Source organism: Aegilops tauschii, chromosome 1 (assembly GCF_002575655.3).
Source record: "Aegilops tauschii subsp. strangulata cultivar AL8/78 chromosome 1, Aet v6.0, whole genome shotgun sequence".
NCBI lineage: Eukaryota > Viridiplantae > Streptophyta > Magnoliopsida > Poales > Poaceae > Aegilops > Aegilops tauschii.
In genome coordinates, this window is record NC_053035.3 from 324,992,642 (window position 1) to 325,004,531 (window position 11,890).

Consider the following 11,890-nt stretch of genomic DNA (forward strand, 5'->3'; position numbering starts at 1 on the left):
GTTCTGGCGTGGTAGAAACTCGGCGCACCACCTGTCGCGGACAGTCGTCGCACTTTATGACTGGCAACGGTGAGCCGATGAGTCGTTGGGCCAGCGTTGAGCCCAGACGACGGCCATACGTGTCTTTGTCGGCGAACCGCCGACGGGAGAGATCCGAGCGGCTAGAGGCGCAGTCAATACTTGCATGTGGCGCGGAGGTATTGCCGGGGATGTGCGATCCAATACCTGGCCAATCCATGGCAAGGCGCAGTTGCCGGAGGTCGGATGCGCCAAATCCGGCAGCGGCGGCGGCCGCCACAGATCTACGAGGCAAGAGAGACACAAATTCGGGTGGTCAAGGACCGCGATGAAGCCTACGTAGCGTACGCGGTGGCGGGCGGTGGCCAGCGGGGGGTGGGAGAGGCGTCACCGGCGTAGATGAGGCACGGGAATGTGACGGGGGAGGCGGCAGAGAAGAGGAGATTTTTACTCGGCCGCCGAGCGATGGAGTAAATATAGGAAGGGGGGACGCTGCTGCGGATACTTTATCCTTCATTAACGCCAATTATGGATCGGTTAGATTTCGGTTAAAGAAATAAAACTGAATTTTTATTTTTCTAACCGATTACAGGGATCAGTCCGGTTATTAGGGATCGGTTAGAAATGCCGCCCGTCTATGAAAGTTGAAACCACGGTAGGTGGTGCTCGGCCGACTTGGACAATTCTATTAGACCAGCGAGTGAACCCGACCGCTCACGTTAGCGCATCCCCGCCGCGACAGACGGCGACGCATTTAGCCTTGTTTTCACCTGGAGCCGTCCAATGCGGCAGTCGGTAGACTGGACTCTGAGACCGAGAGTGGGCACGTACGCGCGTCGTACCGCTCTAATCCGAACAGAGCCAAGCAAGCAGGATTTCATCGGTGCGTGCCGTGGGCGGCGTGGCATTCGGTGGTCACGCCCCCAACAAAACAACAAAGCCATCGTCGCGACCCCCCTCCCTCCTCTCCTTCCAGGTGGCCGCCCGCCCAATATCCTCCCTGCTCCTTGCTCCTTGCTCGGTTATCTACCTCTTGACCCCGAGCCTTCTTCCTCCTCTCCCCTCCCTCGCGCCATCGCCACCATATTGTGCACGCGCGCTTGACCAGCCCAGGCCTCCCCATGTCGGAGCTCCAACCGTGTCGATCCATGGGGAGGCCGAGCTGTGCGCCGGCTGCGCTGCTGCTGCTGCTGCTCGTCACCTTCAGTCTCAGCCTTGGCACCTGCAGCTCCGATGCTCAGCGAGGTATGTCCGTGTGTGTACCTCTGCTGCTGCTGAAGAACCATTGCTGCTATTTGATTCTTTGTGTGTGTTTATGTTATAAGAGCAAGCTTCTTCCCTTCTTTTGGTTAATTTTTGCCTACTTGCTTGTTTTTGTTTCTTTAAAGTTGAGATGTATACTGATGGTAAGTTTTCGAACTCTCTCACTGTAGGAAGGGTGAACAACTGGGAGGAAGATGCACGCCCCGCAGACCGGTGAGATCTCTCTCACCATACCTTTCATGTTCGGTTCAGGAACGCTCTGAATTTCAGTGTCACTGGGAGAGAATAGAGTGTAAAATATCGTGAAAGCCATTATAGTAGTAGCATGGATTTTTCTTCGTCTAGGCAGAGTAGCTTGGTAACTTCTTCATCTGCATGTCTCGTCATCGCAACATTCCACTCTTCATTTTAAATTCGCAAGGAAAACGATTAAAAGACACTTAAAATACTGCAAAAACATTCTTGGCGCCCATCTTCTTAGATTGCATTGCATAGATAAACACCAATAAGATCGGAGGTGGGAATGGCGTGTCGGCTGTCAGAGATGGACAGCTGAACCACCGAGCAACCCCGCTTGGTGCATGTCCCTTGTCCAATTGTTCTTCACCGCTTCTGCTCACTCCCTCCCATCTGCCGACTCCAATCATTGGCAGGCAGGATATCCAAGCGGTACACATCCGAGAAGCTCTGCCACAACCAACCAGGTACAGGTCCAAGCAGTCGACGACGTTCCCGCAGTGGCCACCCTGGCCATGGGCACCGGCACCGACGCCGACGACGAGTTCTCCGGCGTTGCAGGATGCTGGCTCCCCATCAAGCGCCCCCGCGCCGTCGCCGGAGGTCGCCAAGCCTCTGGCGGTGCCGCCTCGGGATGTCGAGAAGCCTGCGCACAGCATCACGGTGCCACCGACGTCAGCCACGGTGGTGACCCACGGCGCTGCGGCGGTCGGAGAAGCTTCCACTGATGCGGCGGAGCATGCTCCTACCAGGCGGCGTATCTATGTCATCGCCGGAGCAGGAGCTTGCCTCCTTGTGGCCATTTCTGCGGCACTGTTCATCCTGTGCTACCGGTCCAGCAAGGTGGTCACCGTCAGGCCGTGGGCGACTGGCCTCAGCGGGCAGCTGCAGAAAGCGTTCGTGACAGGTTAAGCTCGCCCCCTGAAAACTGTGCCAAGTTTCCATCTGTACTGCTACGTGGCTCCCTTCTTTTCTTGGAAGTGATTGGGAGATGGCTGCAGGCGTGCCGGCGCTCAAGAGGTCGGAGCTCCAGGCGGCCTGCGAAGATTTCAGCAACGTCATCGGCTGCCTGTCTGACTACATGATGTACAAAGGGACGCTGTCGAGCGGCGTCGAGATCGCCGTCATATCGACGACGAAGAAGTCCGGCAAGGAGTGGTCCAAGCACTGCGAAGCGCGGTTCAGGAAAAAGGTGGCTGCAATGCTAGGACGAAACTGACCAATTTAGAATTTACTGTTTTAAAAAATCATCAAACCAAACAGTACCAGTAATTATTTGCCATTTTGCATTTGTGTTGTTTCAGATAACAAGCCTGTCCAGAGTTAACCACAAGAACTTTGTGAACCTGCTGGGCTACTGCCAGGAAGAGCAGCCATTCACAAGGATGATGGTGTTCGAGTATGCTCCCAACGGCACACTCTTCGACCATCTCCATGGTAAGATTAATGGAGTTTCATCCATCAGACGTTTTTACAAGAGCTGTAGCAGATTAACTAACAATATTGTGTGGTTCGCTGCAGTGAGGGAAGACGGTCACCTGGACTGGCCGACGCGGCTGCGAGTGGCGGTGGGGATCGCCTACTGCCTGGAGCACATGCACCAGCTGAGCCCGCCGGAGATCCTGAAGACGCTCGACACGTCCACCGTGTACCTGACCGACGACTTCGCGGCCAAGATCGCGGACGTCTTCTTCTGCTCCGACGATGCCGATGCCTCGTCGACAAGGGCGGAGATGGCGAGCCTGCAGTCCCTCCTGGCTCTGTCCGACAGGGAGAGCGTCGTGTACAGCTACGGCATGGTGCTGCTGGAGATCATGTCCGGCAGGTTCACGGCGTCGGCCGGCGGCCTGCTGGAGGGCTGGGCGGCGAGCTTCCTCCGAGGGGAGAGGCAGCTGAGGGACGTGATGGACCCTGGCCTGAGCTGGAACGCGCCCCGCCAGGCCGAGACCGTCAACAGGCTGGACGGCGTGATTCGGTCCTGCACCGACCGGGAGGCGAGGCGGCGACCCGCGATGTCAGAGGTGGCGAGGCGGCTGAGGGAGATCACGGCCATGCCGCCGGACGCCGCCACCCCCAAGGTGTCGCCGCTGTGGTGGGCGGAACTGGAGATCATCTCCACCGAGGCCACCTGAAGATGGCACCCGAGCTGCACCCTGATGGAGCATAGCATACAAGTTTGCTACAGTGAGTTCGTACACGAACAGTTGGAATCGCAGTGTGTGCAAGTGGTGTAGCATAGTGTGACGAAGTTGTGCGTGTATTTTCGCTTCACTAAAGACCTTTGTAGTTTGTCAAGATTTTGTAACCAGACTACACAACACCCTGCAGAAGCATAGTGCAAGTACGCAACACAAACGAGTAGAATACAATAATAAGTTTAGCTGTTCAAGACGTCCAATGACCATAAACCCCACTGCCGTCGAATGTGACGCATAACGACTTGACAGACTGAAAATAATAAACCACCACAGAAGACATCTACGACAATGTTCCTACGACTGACTGACGCTATACTTTGGTACCCTTCTGTTCATCTGAGCCAAACGGGGCATGGCGCAGCAACAAAACCCAACATCCACCATAACAGACGACGCAAGATAATTTCTCGTCTAGGAAACTATCGCTTGGTTTATCATCCCCTGGGTCCATGACGCCGTCTCCCTGACTTCATCATCCAGATCGAGGCACTCCCTCAAGAACTCAACATGGAAGAGGTGGCTCTTGAACAGATCCTTCGAGATTGGTCCAAGTGTGTCCGCAAGATCCCCCAGGACAGCAACTGCAGCCTTTGTCACGCTCTCATCCCTGAAAGTATAAACACATGCATATATATAATGTTAAGCAAGAGAACCAATCACCCATGTAATAATGTAACAAAAAAGAAAGGTAAGAGAAATGACATGGACCTGCTCCGATCTTTGTAGACAGCTTCAGTGAACTGCAATAGATGGCCTGCATAAGGTATCATCAGCTGAGCTTTTGCACCCTTTATGCCCTGTAGTATGCCAGAGTACGCCTCAAATATTCCCCGTCTGAGCTGGTTACCATAATCAACCATATCCTCATCATTTTGATCCAAAACAACAAGAAGCTCAGCCGCCCCTTGAAGCATTGGCATAGCATACGGCAGGTATTTCTCAAAATTCTCACCGATTGCAAGAGCAATGTCTCCAAAGCATGAGAAAATGGGGGGCTTGACAGACCTGTTGAGCTGGGAGTTTGAGAGATCCTTGAGAAGCACAGTCATGATCCCATCACAGAAGGGCAAAATTTTATCTTCCAAGGCACGGCAAATATCACCCACCACCCCTACAGAGATGGAGCATACTTGGTATTCTTCATAATTCTGCAAGCCTGCCTCAAGGTACTTGAAAAACTCAGGCATGTATTTCACAAAATCTGGACCCGTGGCATAAGCAAGAGCACCAATGGCAAGCATTGCTTCTTCATGTACAGTAGCACTGTGGCAGGCAAAGACGCGGAGAAACAGAAGCATCAGCTGATCAGCAGTCTGTGCAATTATGGACTTTGCATCTGAGCTGCTCAGTTTCTGGATAATGACCTGCAGTACACCACACAGCAAAGCCTGCAGATCGCTTTGCTTCTCCTTGTCGCCTGATGAAAATATTTGGTGATCAAATGTCAGGTTCAATCTTCTCATGATCTCCTGCAATAACTGGCCTATAATGCTTGAAGTTTCAGGTATGTTACTGACTCTTACAATCTCATTCAGCGCTTCATAAGCAGATGCACGAAGCCTCACATGGGTCATATCACCACGATCCGCAGCAGTAAGGAGTGCAGCAATAACATTAGGAAGATAAGGTGTGAGCAAAGATGAGGCCGGCTCTGCATCTTCATAACCTTGGGCAAGAAAATATATGGCTCCACAGACTTTCTCAGCCACATTTGGAACATCTTTGCTACTCTCTAGCAAGACAGCCATGATACGAGGAAGGTTTGCATTTGATATGATTGGATTAGTACTACATGGAGAATGCAAAAGCTCAAATACCCGTCCAAGAGTCCATGCAGTGGTGTCTTTTACCTGGCTGTTTGGATCATTCATTGTATTGAGCAAGAAATCAAGTCCGGCCTGTACCAGGGGAGCAAGTTTCTCAAGGGATGGGCCATCAAGGATAGAACCAAATGCAAAAGTGGCTGCCTCGCGACAACGCCAGTCTGGCTTTGTGATGTTAGCTTCCACAAATGGCATCACAAGAGGGACAATTGCATCACCAACAGTTCTAGCAATGAGTCCAAGGCATGTTCCGCCACTCATGGAAATGTTCCAAGCATTATCATCTTGCTCTTGATCTTCCTCTTGCTTCAACAGAGTTTCTAGCAGCATTGGAACAAGTGAAGGGAGGGCCTTCTCAATGAAGCGATAATTTACAGTTGAGTTAGCATCATCAGATCCCTCATATTCCTCTTGGAGTTCAATCTCTTCCTCACAAATAGTACTCCAGAACTCAACAGCCTGCAGTGCAACTGGTTCCTCATCTCCTTTGACAGCATTAGCTGTCAGGTTGAATATGGTTTGCATATAAGGATCTAAGTGCACATAATATGTGGATGCAATTGCCACAAGGCATTCAAAGGCTGCCTGTCTGATCTCCACTTCCTTAGATACAGCAGTATCACATATTACCTTCATTATAAAGGTCCTCTCCATCTCATTTGCAAAGTTGCTCTCAGCAAAGTCAAGAGCATTATACAGAGCTTTAACTGCTGCAAGACGGACTTCAGAGCTTAGCTCTGTCTGGTTCATCCCCTGAACCACAGCAGTCAGAACAGCGTTCACTTGATTCTGCTCCAAGTGCTCAGGAGGAATCTCCTCACACACATACCCCAATGCTTCTAGAGTTGCTTGCTTTAGTGGCGCAGAGGCCCCAGGCTGTGTCATGTTGCTCAATAATTTGGCAATGAGGTCTTGCCATTCCCGACGGGGTATCTCAATGGATGCAATCTTTGCAATGACTTGTGATGATGTCTGCCGTGCATCACCCACCGAAGATCCTAGTGTTATCAGCAATGACTCCTTAATCTGCAATTTGATTGACGGATCCAAACTGACCCATTGCTGAATCAGCAGCTCCTTCTTTGCAGAATCCTTTGCGTCCAGTGAATTCTTAAGGATAATACCAGCAAGTCTTCTAGATTCTGGTGGTCTTTCATCATTTGATAACTCCACTGACAAGGATAGGAGGAAGTTGGAAAGATTCTGCTCCTGGAACTGCTTGATGTTGCCTTCTGCTGCTGAGCGAAGGTTGCCATCTGGAGACTGAGCAGCTAGCAGAATCTGAGTGATATCCATGACTGTTGCACCTGCCCTGGCAAATATTAAAAGACCAGATTGTATCAGTTAGCCAGACAAATATGGGAGGAACAGACTGTCAGTCAGCAACATTTAAGGATAAAGCATCTAAGTACAAATACAAATTAAAACAAAATAGCACTTGTGAGCTGTCCTAGACCTACAGGCTACTGACCAGTTTCACGTAGCTTAGTGTTCTTCCACAAGTAAAATTAAGAAAGGCTTGAGAACCACATAATGCAGTTACATGGTTAATCAAAAAATAGTTTTGCTAAAATACAGTTATAGGATGCAAAAACATCTACCACAAATGGAACAATGCATTCATAAGATAGTTACCGTCACTTCAGTAGATAGATACTGTTTATCTCTATCAGTAAGACATATTTCTTAGTTAAACAATTACAAAGGATCCGACCATTCGTTAAGTTTATTTGATTGAGGAGCCAAGCTAAAGAGGCTAAACACCCCCACAATAACTAGGTATTCATGAGGCAACTGCACACTACATCACCAGGGCTGATTGACAAAAAGGAAACCATATGAAGATGTTCTACAGCCAGATAAATTATGATGTGACTAATGCTACCACATGCATGGACAATTAGGAAATAAGAGAACAAAGTAATAGCAGGGCAATATATGCCTACACTACCAGGACCTTTAACATGCCAAATCAAATTATACTAATCAACAGCGCTAGATCAATTCATACTAATCCACGGCGAGCTAAGCTATACATACAAATACGCTGGTCGAACCAACTTGGACACAATATCCGATGCATCTGTATTCTGTAGGATGGCCAACTGGCCTACCACTACCAGGGTAAAGCTCCGATGCGTATATAGGCGGCTTACAATAATAAATAAATAAATAAAACGACTACTGGCCCATACGACTGGTTCCGCCGCCGGCTCACCACCGGGTGCTGCTTCCCGCCGACACCGCGCGCTTAACCGGCGGTGAGACGGATAGACAGGGTGAGGTGGAGGAAGGGGGGACCTGATTGGATACGGCGGAGACTGCCGGGGTAGGCGGCTAGGGTTAGGGATTGGGGACAAGTCCGAGAGAGATCGGGGATTGAGACAGCGGAAGGAAACAGGTTGAAACCAATCGAGGAAGCGGGAGAGCTTACCAGAAGAACGAATCTGCCGGGGGGATGCTTCCGCGCTCGCTCGCTCGGCCGCCTCTCCCAGACAAATGGAAGAGAACTGCGGAGGAGGGAGGGAGGGGAATATAGGCCGCGCCGGCGGCTAGGGTTTAGAGGCGGGATTCTGGGTTTTGGGGGTGGGCCTCTGGGGGGAGGGGAGGACGCGTGGTTTAGTACTAGTGGACGCGCTCGATCCAACGGCCCAGGCGACACCCGCCCGGGCCCGACAGGCTTGCTCGATGATCGGACGGTCGACTGGGTGTTGCGTTTTCTGTTCTCATCACGACGAAGGAAAAGGTGTCCTGTTTTCCTTGCCTGGTGAAAAATGGCAATGGCTTTTTACTTTTCGGATTGGAGGACTTTCTTTTTCCGTGTGGAGTTGATTCGTGAGAATCGCTTGATTACTGCACACACACACGCAATGTTTACTGCTTCAAGATTGACTATCAATAGAAATGTCATCTCCACGTTAACGAGGCAAACATGTGTCAAATCTAGGGTTGTATTCTTGTTGTGCTATAAGATACAACGATGCTCATTGCCTCCAACCACATACTAATATTGTTTTTAAAGGATCTTATCAGTGATGGAGCTAGACATGGATTCTTGATGGGGCAAACAAGAAAACACGAATTGTTAAGGGCAAAAAACTGTTTTTTTATCCAAGTGCCCCCAAAAAAACTTCAAGGTTGGGGGTGGGAGCAGTGACATGTGTGTAGATTCCACCAGTGGATGCTAGGGTGCATCCCTGCAAATGCATTTCCACATCTTCTTGCATAGTCTCGTCTAATGTAGTTTTCATCTTTTTCTGACACCATCGCACAACCTCCTCTCTTAGGGTTTCCTTGTGACCACACATCCTCTTCCGAACAGTTCCTCTTGTACGTTTATCTCCCGCCTCATCATTTACTAATTATATTCTACACTTCACAAATCAAGGTTTAGTTCAAGTGGTCACGCTCAATCGAACAGCCCAGACAACTCCCGCCCAGGCCCGACAAACTTGCTCGATGATTAGGCGACCAACTGGGTGTTTTGTTTTTTGTTCTTAGGGCAAAGAAAAGGTGTTCTGTTTTCTGTTTCCTTAGAAGAAAATGGCATGGCTTTTGGAGAGAACAATGAGTACAACATATATGTGGCAATCTTTATTGATCATCGGAGTCGCACAGTTTTAAGATTGACCACGGTCACATGTGTCTTGCTATAGATAAGAATATTGTCTCCGCATTGATGGGGGGCACAAGTGTCAAATCTAGGGTTTTTTGTGTGCCAAGAGTATGACGATCATTTGGCCTCACAACCACATATTATACCTTTTTTAAGGATCTTATCAATGTTGGAGCTAACCAAGGATTGCTGAGGGGGGCAAACGAGAAAACATGAATAAATTATTATTTTAAAGGCATCCAAAAGGTATCTTAGATCTGATTAATATCAAGGAAACAATAGCCAATACAAAGGATAGACAACTGGACGCAAAATAAAGTAAAATAAAATTACATTGTAGCCTTCTTGTTATTCCAATTGTATCTTACCCAGGATGGATTCAAAAATGCACTGAATCAAACAGTAAGGGAAAACAACACCTGTAAATTTCCTCACTTTTTCAAACTTTGAAGAACACAATAGCCACTCACCCTTGAGACAAGATTGGAGCATCATCTTGTGCAATACAGGTTTGCAGCCCATTGGCACCTGTTCAAAGGGTGGGAGAAATCGAACCATGCCATAGAACAACACAGAAAATGTCGAAGTCGCAACACCAATATCCAGCCAGTAGCTTTTCTTGAAAGACACACTAACTACAAAGATCTGAAGGGGACCAACAGATCTGAGGAGATGGATAAAATTGTGTAAGGTAGTTTTTCTCAACTTTAAGAACACAGGTAACTATCGCTAAACTAGCCTAACATATGCAACCACATGATAACCCACAAGTATAGGGGATCGCAACAGTTTTCGAGGGTAGAGTATTCAACCCAAATTTATTGATTCGACACAAAGGGAGCCAAAGAATATTCTCAAGTATTAGCAGCTGAGTTGTCAATTCAACCACACCTGGATAACTTAGTATCTGCAGCAAAGTATTTAGTAGCAAAGTAATATGGAAGTAATGGTAACGATAGCAAAAGTAATATTTTTGGGTTTTTTAGTGATTGTAACAGCAGCAACGGAAAAGTAAATAAGCGAAGAACAATATATGAAAAGCTCGTAGGCATTGGATCGGTGATGGAGAATTATGCCGGATGCGGTTCATCATGTAACAGTCATAACATAGGGTGACACAGAACTAGCTCCAAATCATCAATGTAATGTAGGCATGTATTCCGAATATAGTCATACGTGCTTATGGAAAAGAACTTGCATGACATCTTTTGTCCTACCCTCCCGTGGCAGCGGGGTCCTATTGGAAACTAAGGGATATTAAGGCCTCCTTTTAATAGAGTACCGGAACAAAGCATTAGCACATAGTGAATACATGAACTCATCAAACTATGGTCATCACCGGGAGTGGTCCCGATTATTGTCACTTTGGGGTTGCCGGTTCATAACACATAGTAGGTGACTATAGACTTGCAAGATAGGATCAAGAACTCACATATATTCATGAAAACATAATAGGTTCAGATCTGAAATCATGGCACTCGGGCCCTAGTGACAAGCATTAAGCATAGCAAAGTCATAGCAACATCAATCTCAGAACATAGTGGATACTAGGGATCAAACCCTAACAAAACTAACTCGATTACATGATAGATCTCATCCAACCCATCACCGTCTAGCAAGCCTACGATGGAATTACTCACGCACGGCGGTGAGCATCATGAAATTGGTGATGGAGGATGGTTGATGATGACGACGGCGACGAATCCCCCTCTCCGGAGCCCCGAACGGACTCCAGATCAGCCCTCCCGAGAGGTTTTAGGGCTTGGCGGCGGCTCTGTATCGTAAAACGCGATGAATCCTTCTTCTTGATTTTTTTCTCCCCGAAAGTGAATATATGGAGTTGGAGTTGAGGTCGGTGGAGCATCAGGGGGCCCACGAGGTAGGGGGCGCGCCCTCCACCCTCGTGGACAGGGTGTGGGCCCCCTGATGTGGATTTTTCTTCCGGTATTTTTCTTATTTTCTAAATAGATGTTCCGTGGAGTTTTAGGTCATTCCGAGAACTTTTGTTTCTGCACATAAATAACACCATGGAAAGCCTGCTGAAAACAGCGTCGGTCCGGGTTAGTTCCATTCAAATCATGCAAGTTAGAGTCCAAAACAAGGGCAAAAGTGTTTGGAAAAGTAGATACGACGGAGACGTATCAACTCCCCCAAGCTTAAACCTTTGCTTGTCCTCAAGCAATTCAGTTGATAAACTGAAAGTGATAAAGAAAAGCTTTTACAAACTCTGTTTGCTCTTGTTGTTGTAAATATGTAAAGCCAGCATTCAAGTTTTCAGCAAAGATTATGACTAACCACATTCACAATAACTCTTAAGTCTCATGTCTACTCATATCAATGGCATAATCAACTAGCGAGCGATAATAATAAATCTCAGATGACAACACTTTCTCAAAACAATCATAATATGATATAACAGGATGGTATCTCGCTAGCCCTTTTTGAGACCGCAAAACATAAATGCAGAGCACCTTTAAAGATCAAGGACTGACTAGACATTGTAATTCATGGTAAAAGAGATCCAGTCATAGTCATACCCAATATAAATTAATAGTAATGGATGCAAATGACAGCAGCGCTCTCCAGCTAGTGCTTTTTAATAAGAGGGTGATGACTCAACATAAAAGTAAATAGATAGGCCCTTCGCAGAGGGAAGCAGGGATTTGTAGAGGTGCCAGAGCTCAGTTTTGAAATAGAGATAAGTAATATTTTGAGCGGCATACTTTCATTGTCAA

General features: G+C 48.0%; 2 protein-coding genes across 3 annotated transcripts; one reads left to right on the top strand and one right to left on the bottom strand.

Moving 5' to 3' along the window:
• The first annotated feature begins 833 nt into the window (after positions 1-833).
• Positions 834-3,907, top strand: LOC109760666 (probable inactive receptor-like protein kinase At3g56050). Its single transcript, XM_020319478.4, has 6 exons — positions 834-1,263; positions 1,452-1,494; positions 1,935-2,425; positions 2,520-2,710; positions 2,823-2,955; positions 3,040-3,907. Exons 1-6 carry the CDS (start codon positions 1,140-1,142, stop codon positions 3,648-3,650), a joined length of 1,593 nt encoding a protein of 530 aa, XP_020175067.1. The 5' UTR covers positions 834-1,139; the 3' UTR covers positions 3,651-3,907.
• Positions 3,861-8,136, bottom strand: LOC109760650 (importin subunit beta-1). Of its 2 annotated transcripts, none has more exons than XM_020319462.4 (3): positions 7,974-8,136; positions 4,425-6,851; positions 3,861-4,323 (listed from the first exon to the last, which is right to left on the bottom strand). In XM_020319462.4, exons 2-3 carry the CDS (start codon positions 6,833-6,835, stop codon positions 4,128-4,130), a joined length of 2,607 nt encoding a protein of 868 aa, XP_020175051.1. In that variant the 5' UTR covers positions 6,836-6,851; positions 7,974-8,136; the 3' UTR covers positions 3,861-4,127. The 2 variants fall into 2 exon arrangements, with proteins under 2 accessions (XP_020175051.1, XP_020175057.1); XM_020319468.4 differs by having other exon boundaries at positions 4,425-6,846; positions 7,974-8,132.
• Positions 8,137-11,890: the final 3,754 nt, after the last annotated feature.

Bases quoted from the DNA above. Each gene is read 5' to 3' on its own strand.
- LOC109760666 (XM_020319478.4), top strand. From the start codon at position 1,140: ATGTCGGAGCTCCAACCGTGTCGATCCATGGGGAGGCCGAGCTGTGCG. The intron at 1,264-1,451 runs GTATGTCCGTGT...CTCTCACTGTAG, and splicing joins CAGCTCCGATGCTCAGCGAG to GAAGGGTGAACAACTGGGAG. The intron at 2,711-2,822 runs GTGGCTGCAATG...GTGTTGTTTCAG, and splicing joins AAGCGCGGTTCAGGAAAAAG to ATAACAAGCCTGTCCAGAGT.
- LOC109760650 (XM_020319462.4), bottom strand. From the start codon at position 6,835: ATGGATATCACTCAGATTCTGCTAGCTGCTCAGTCTCCAGATGGCAAC. The intron at 4,324-4,424 runs GTCCATGTCATT...TTATACTTTCAG, and splicing joins GTCTACAAAGATCGGAGCAG to GGATGAGAGCGTGACAAAGG.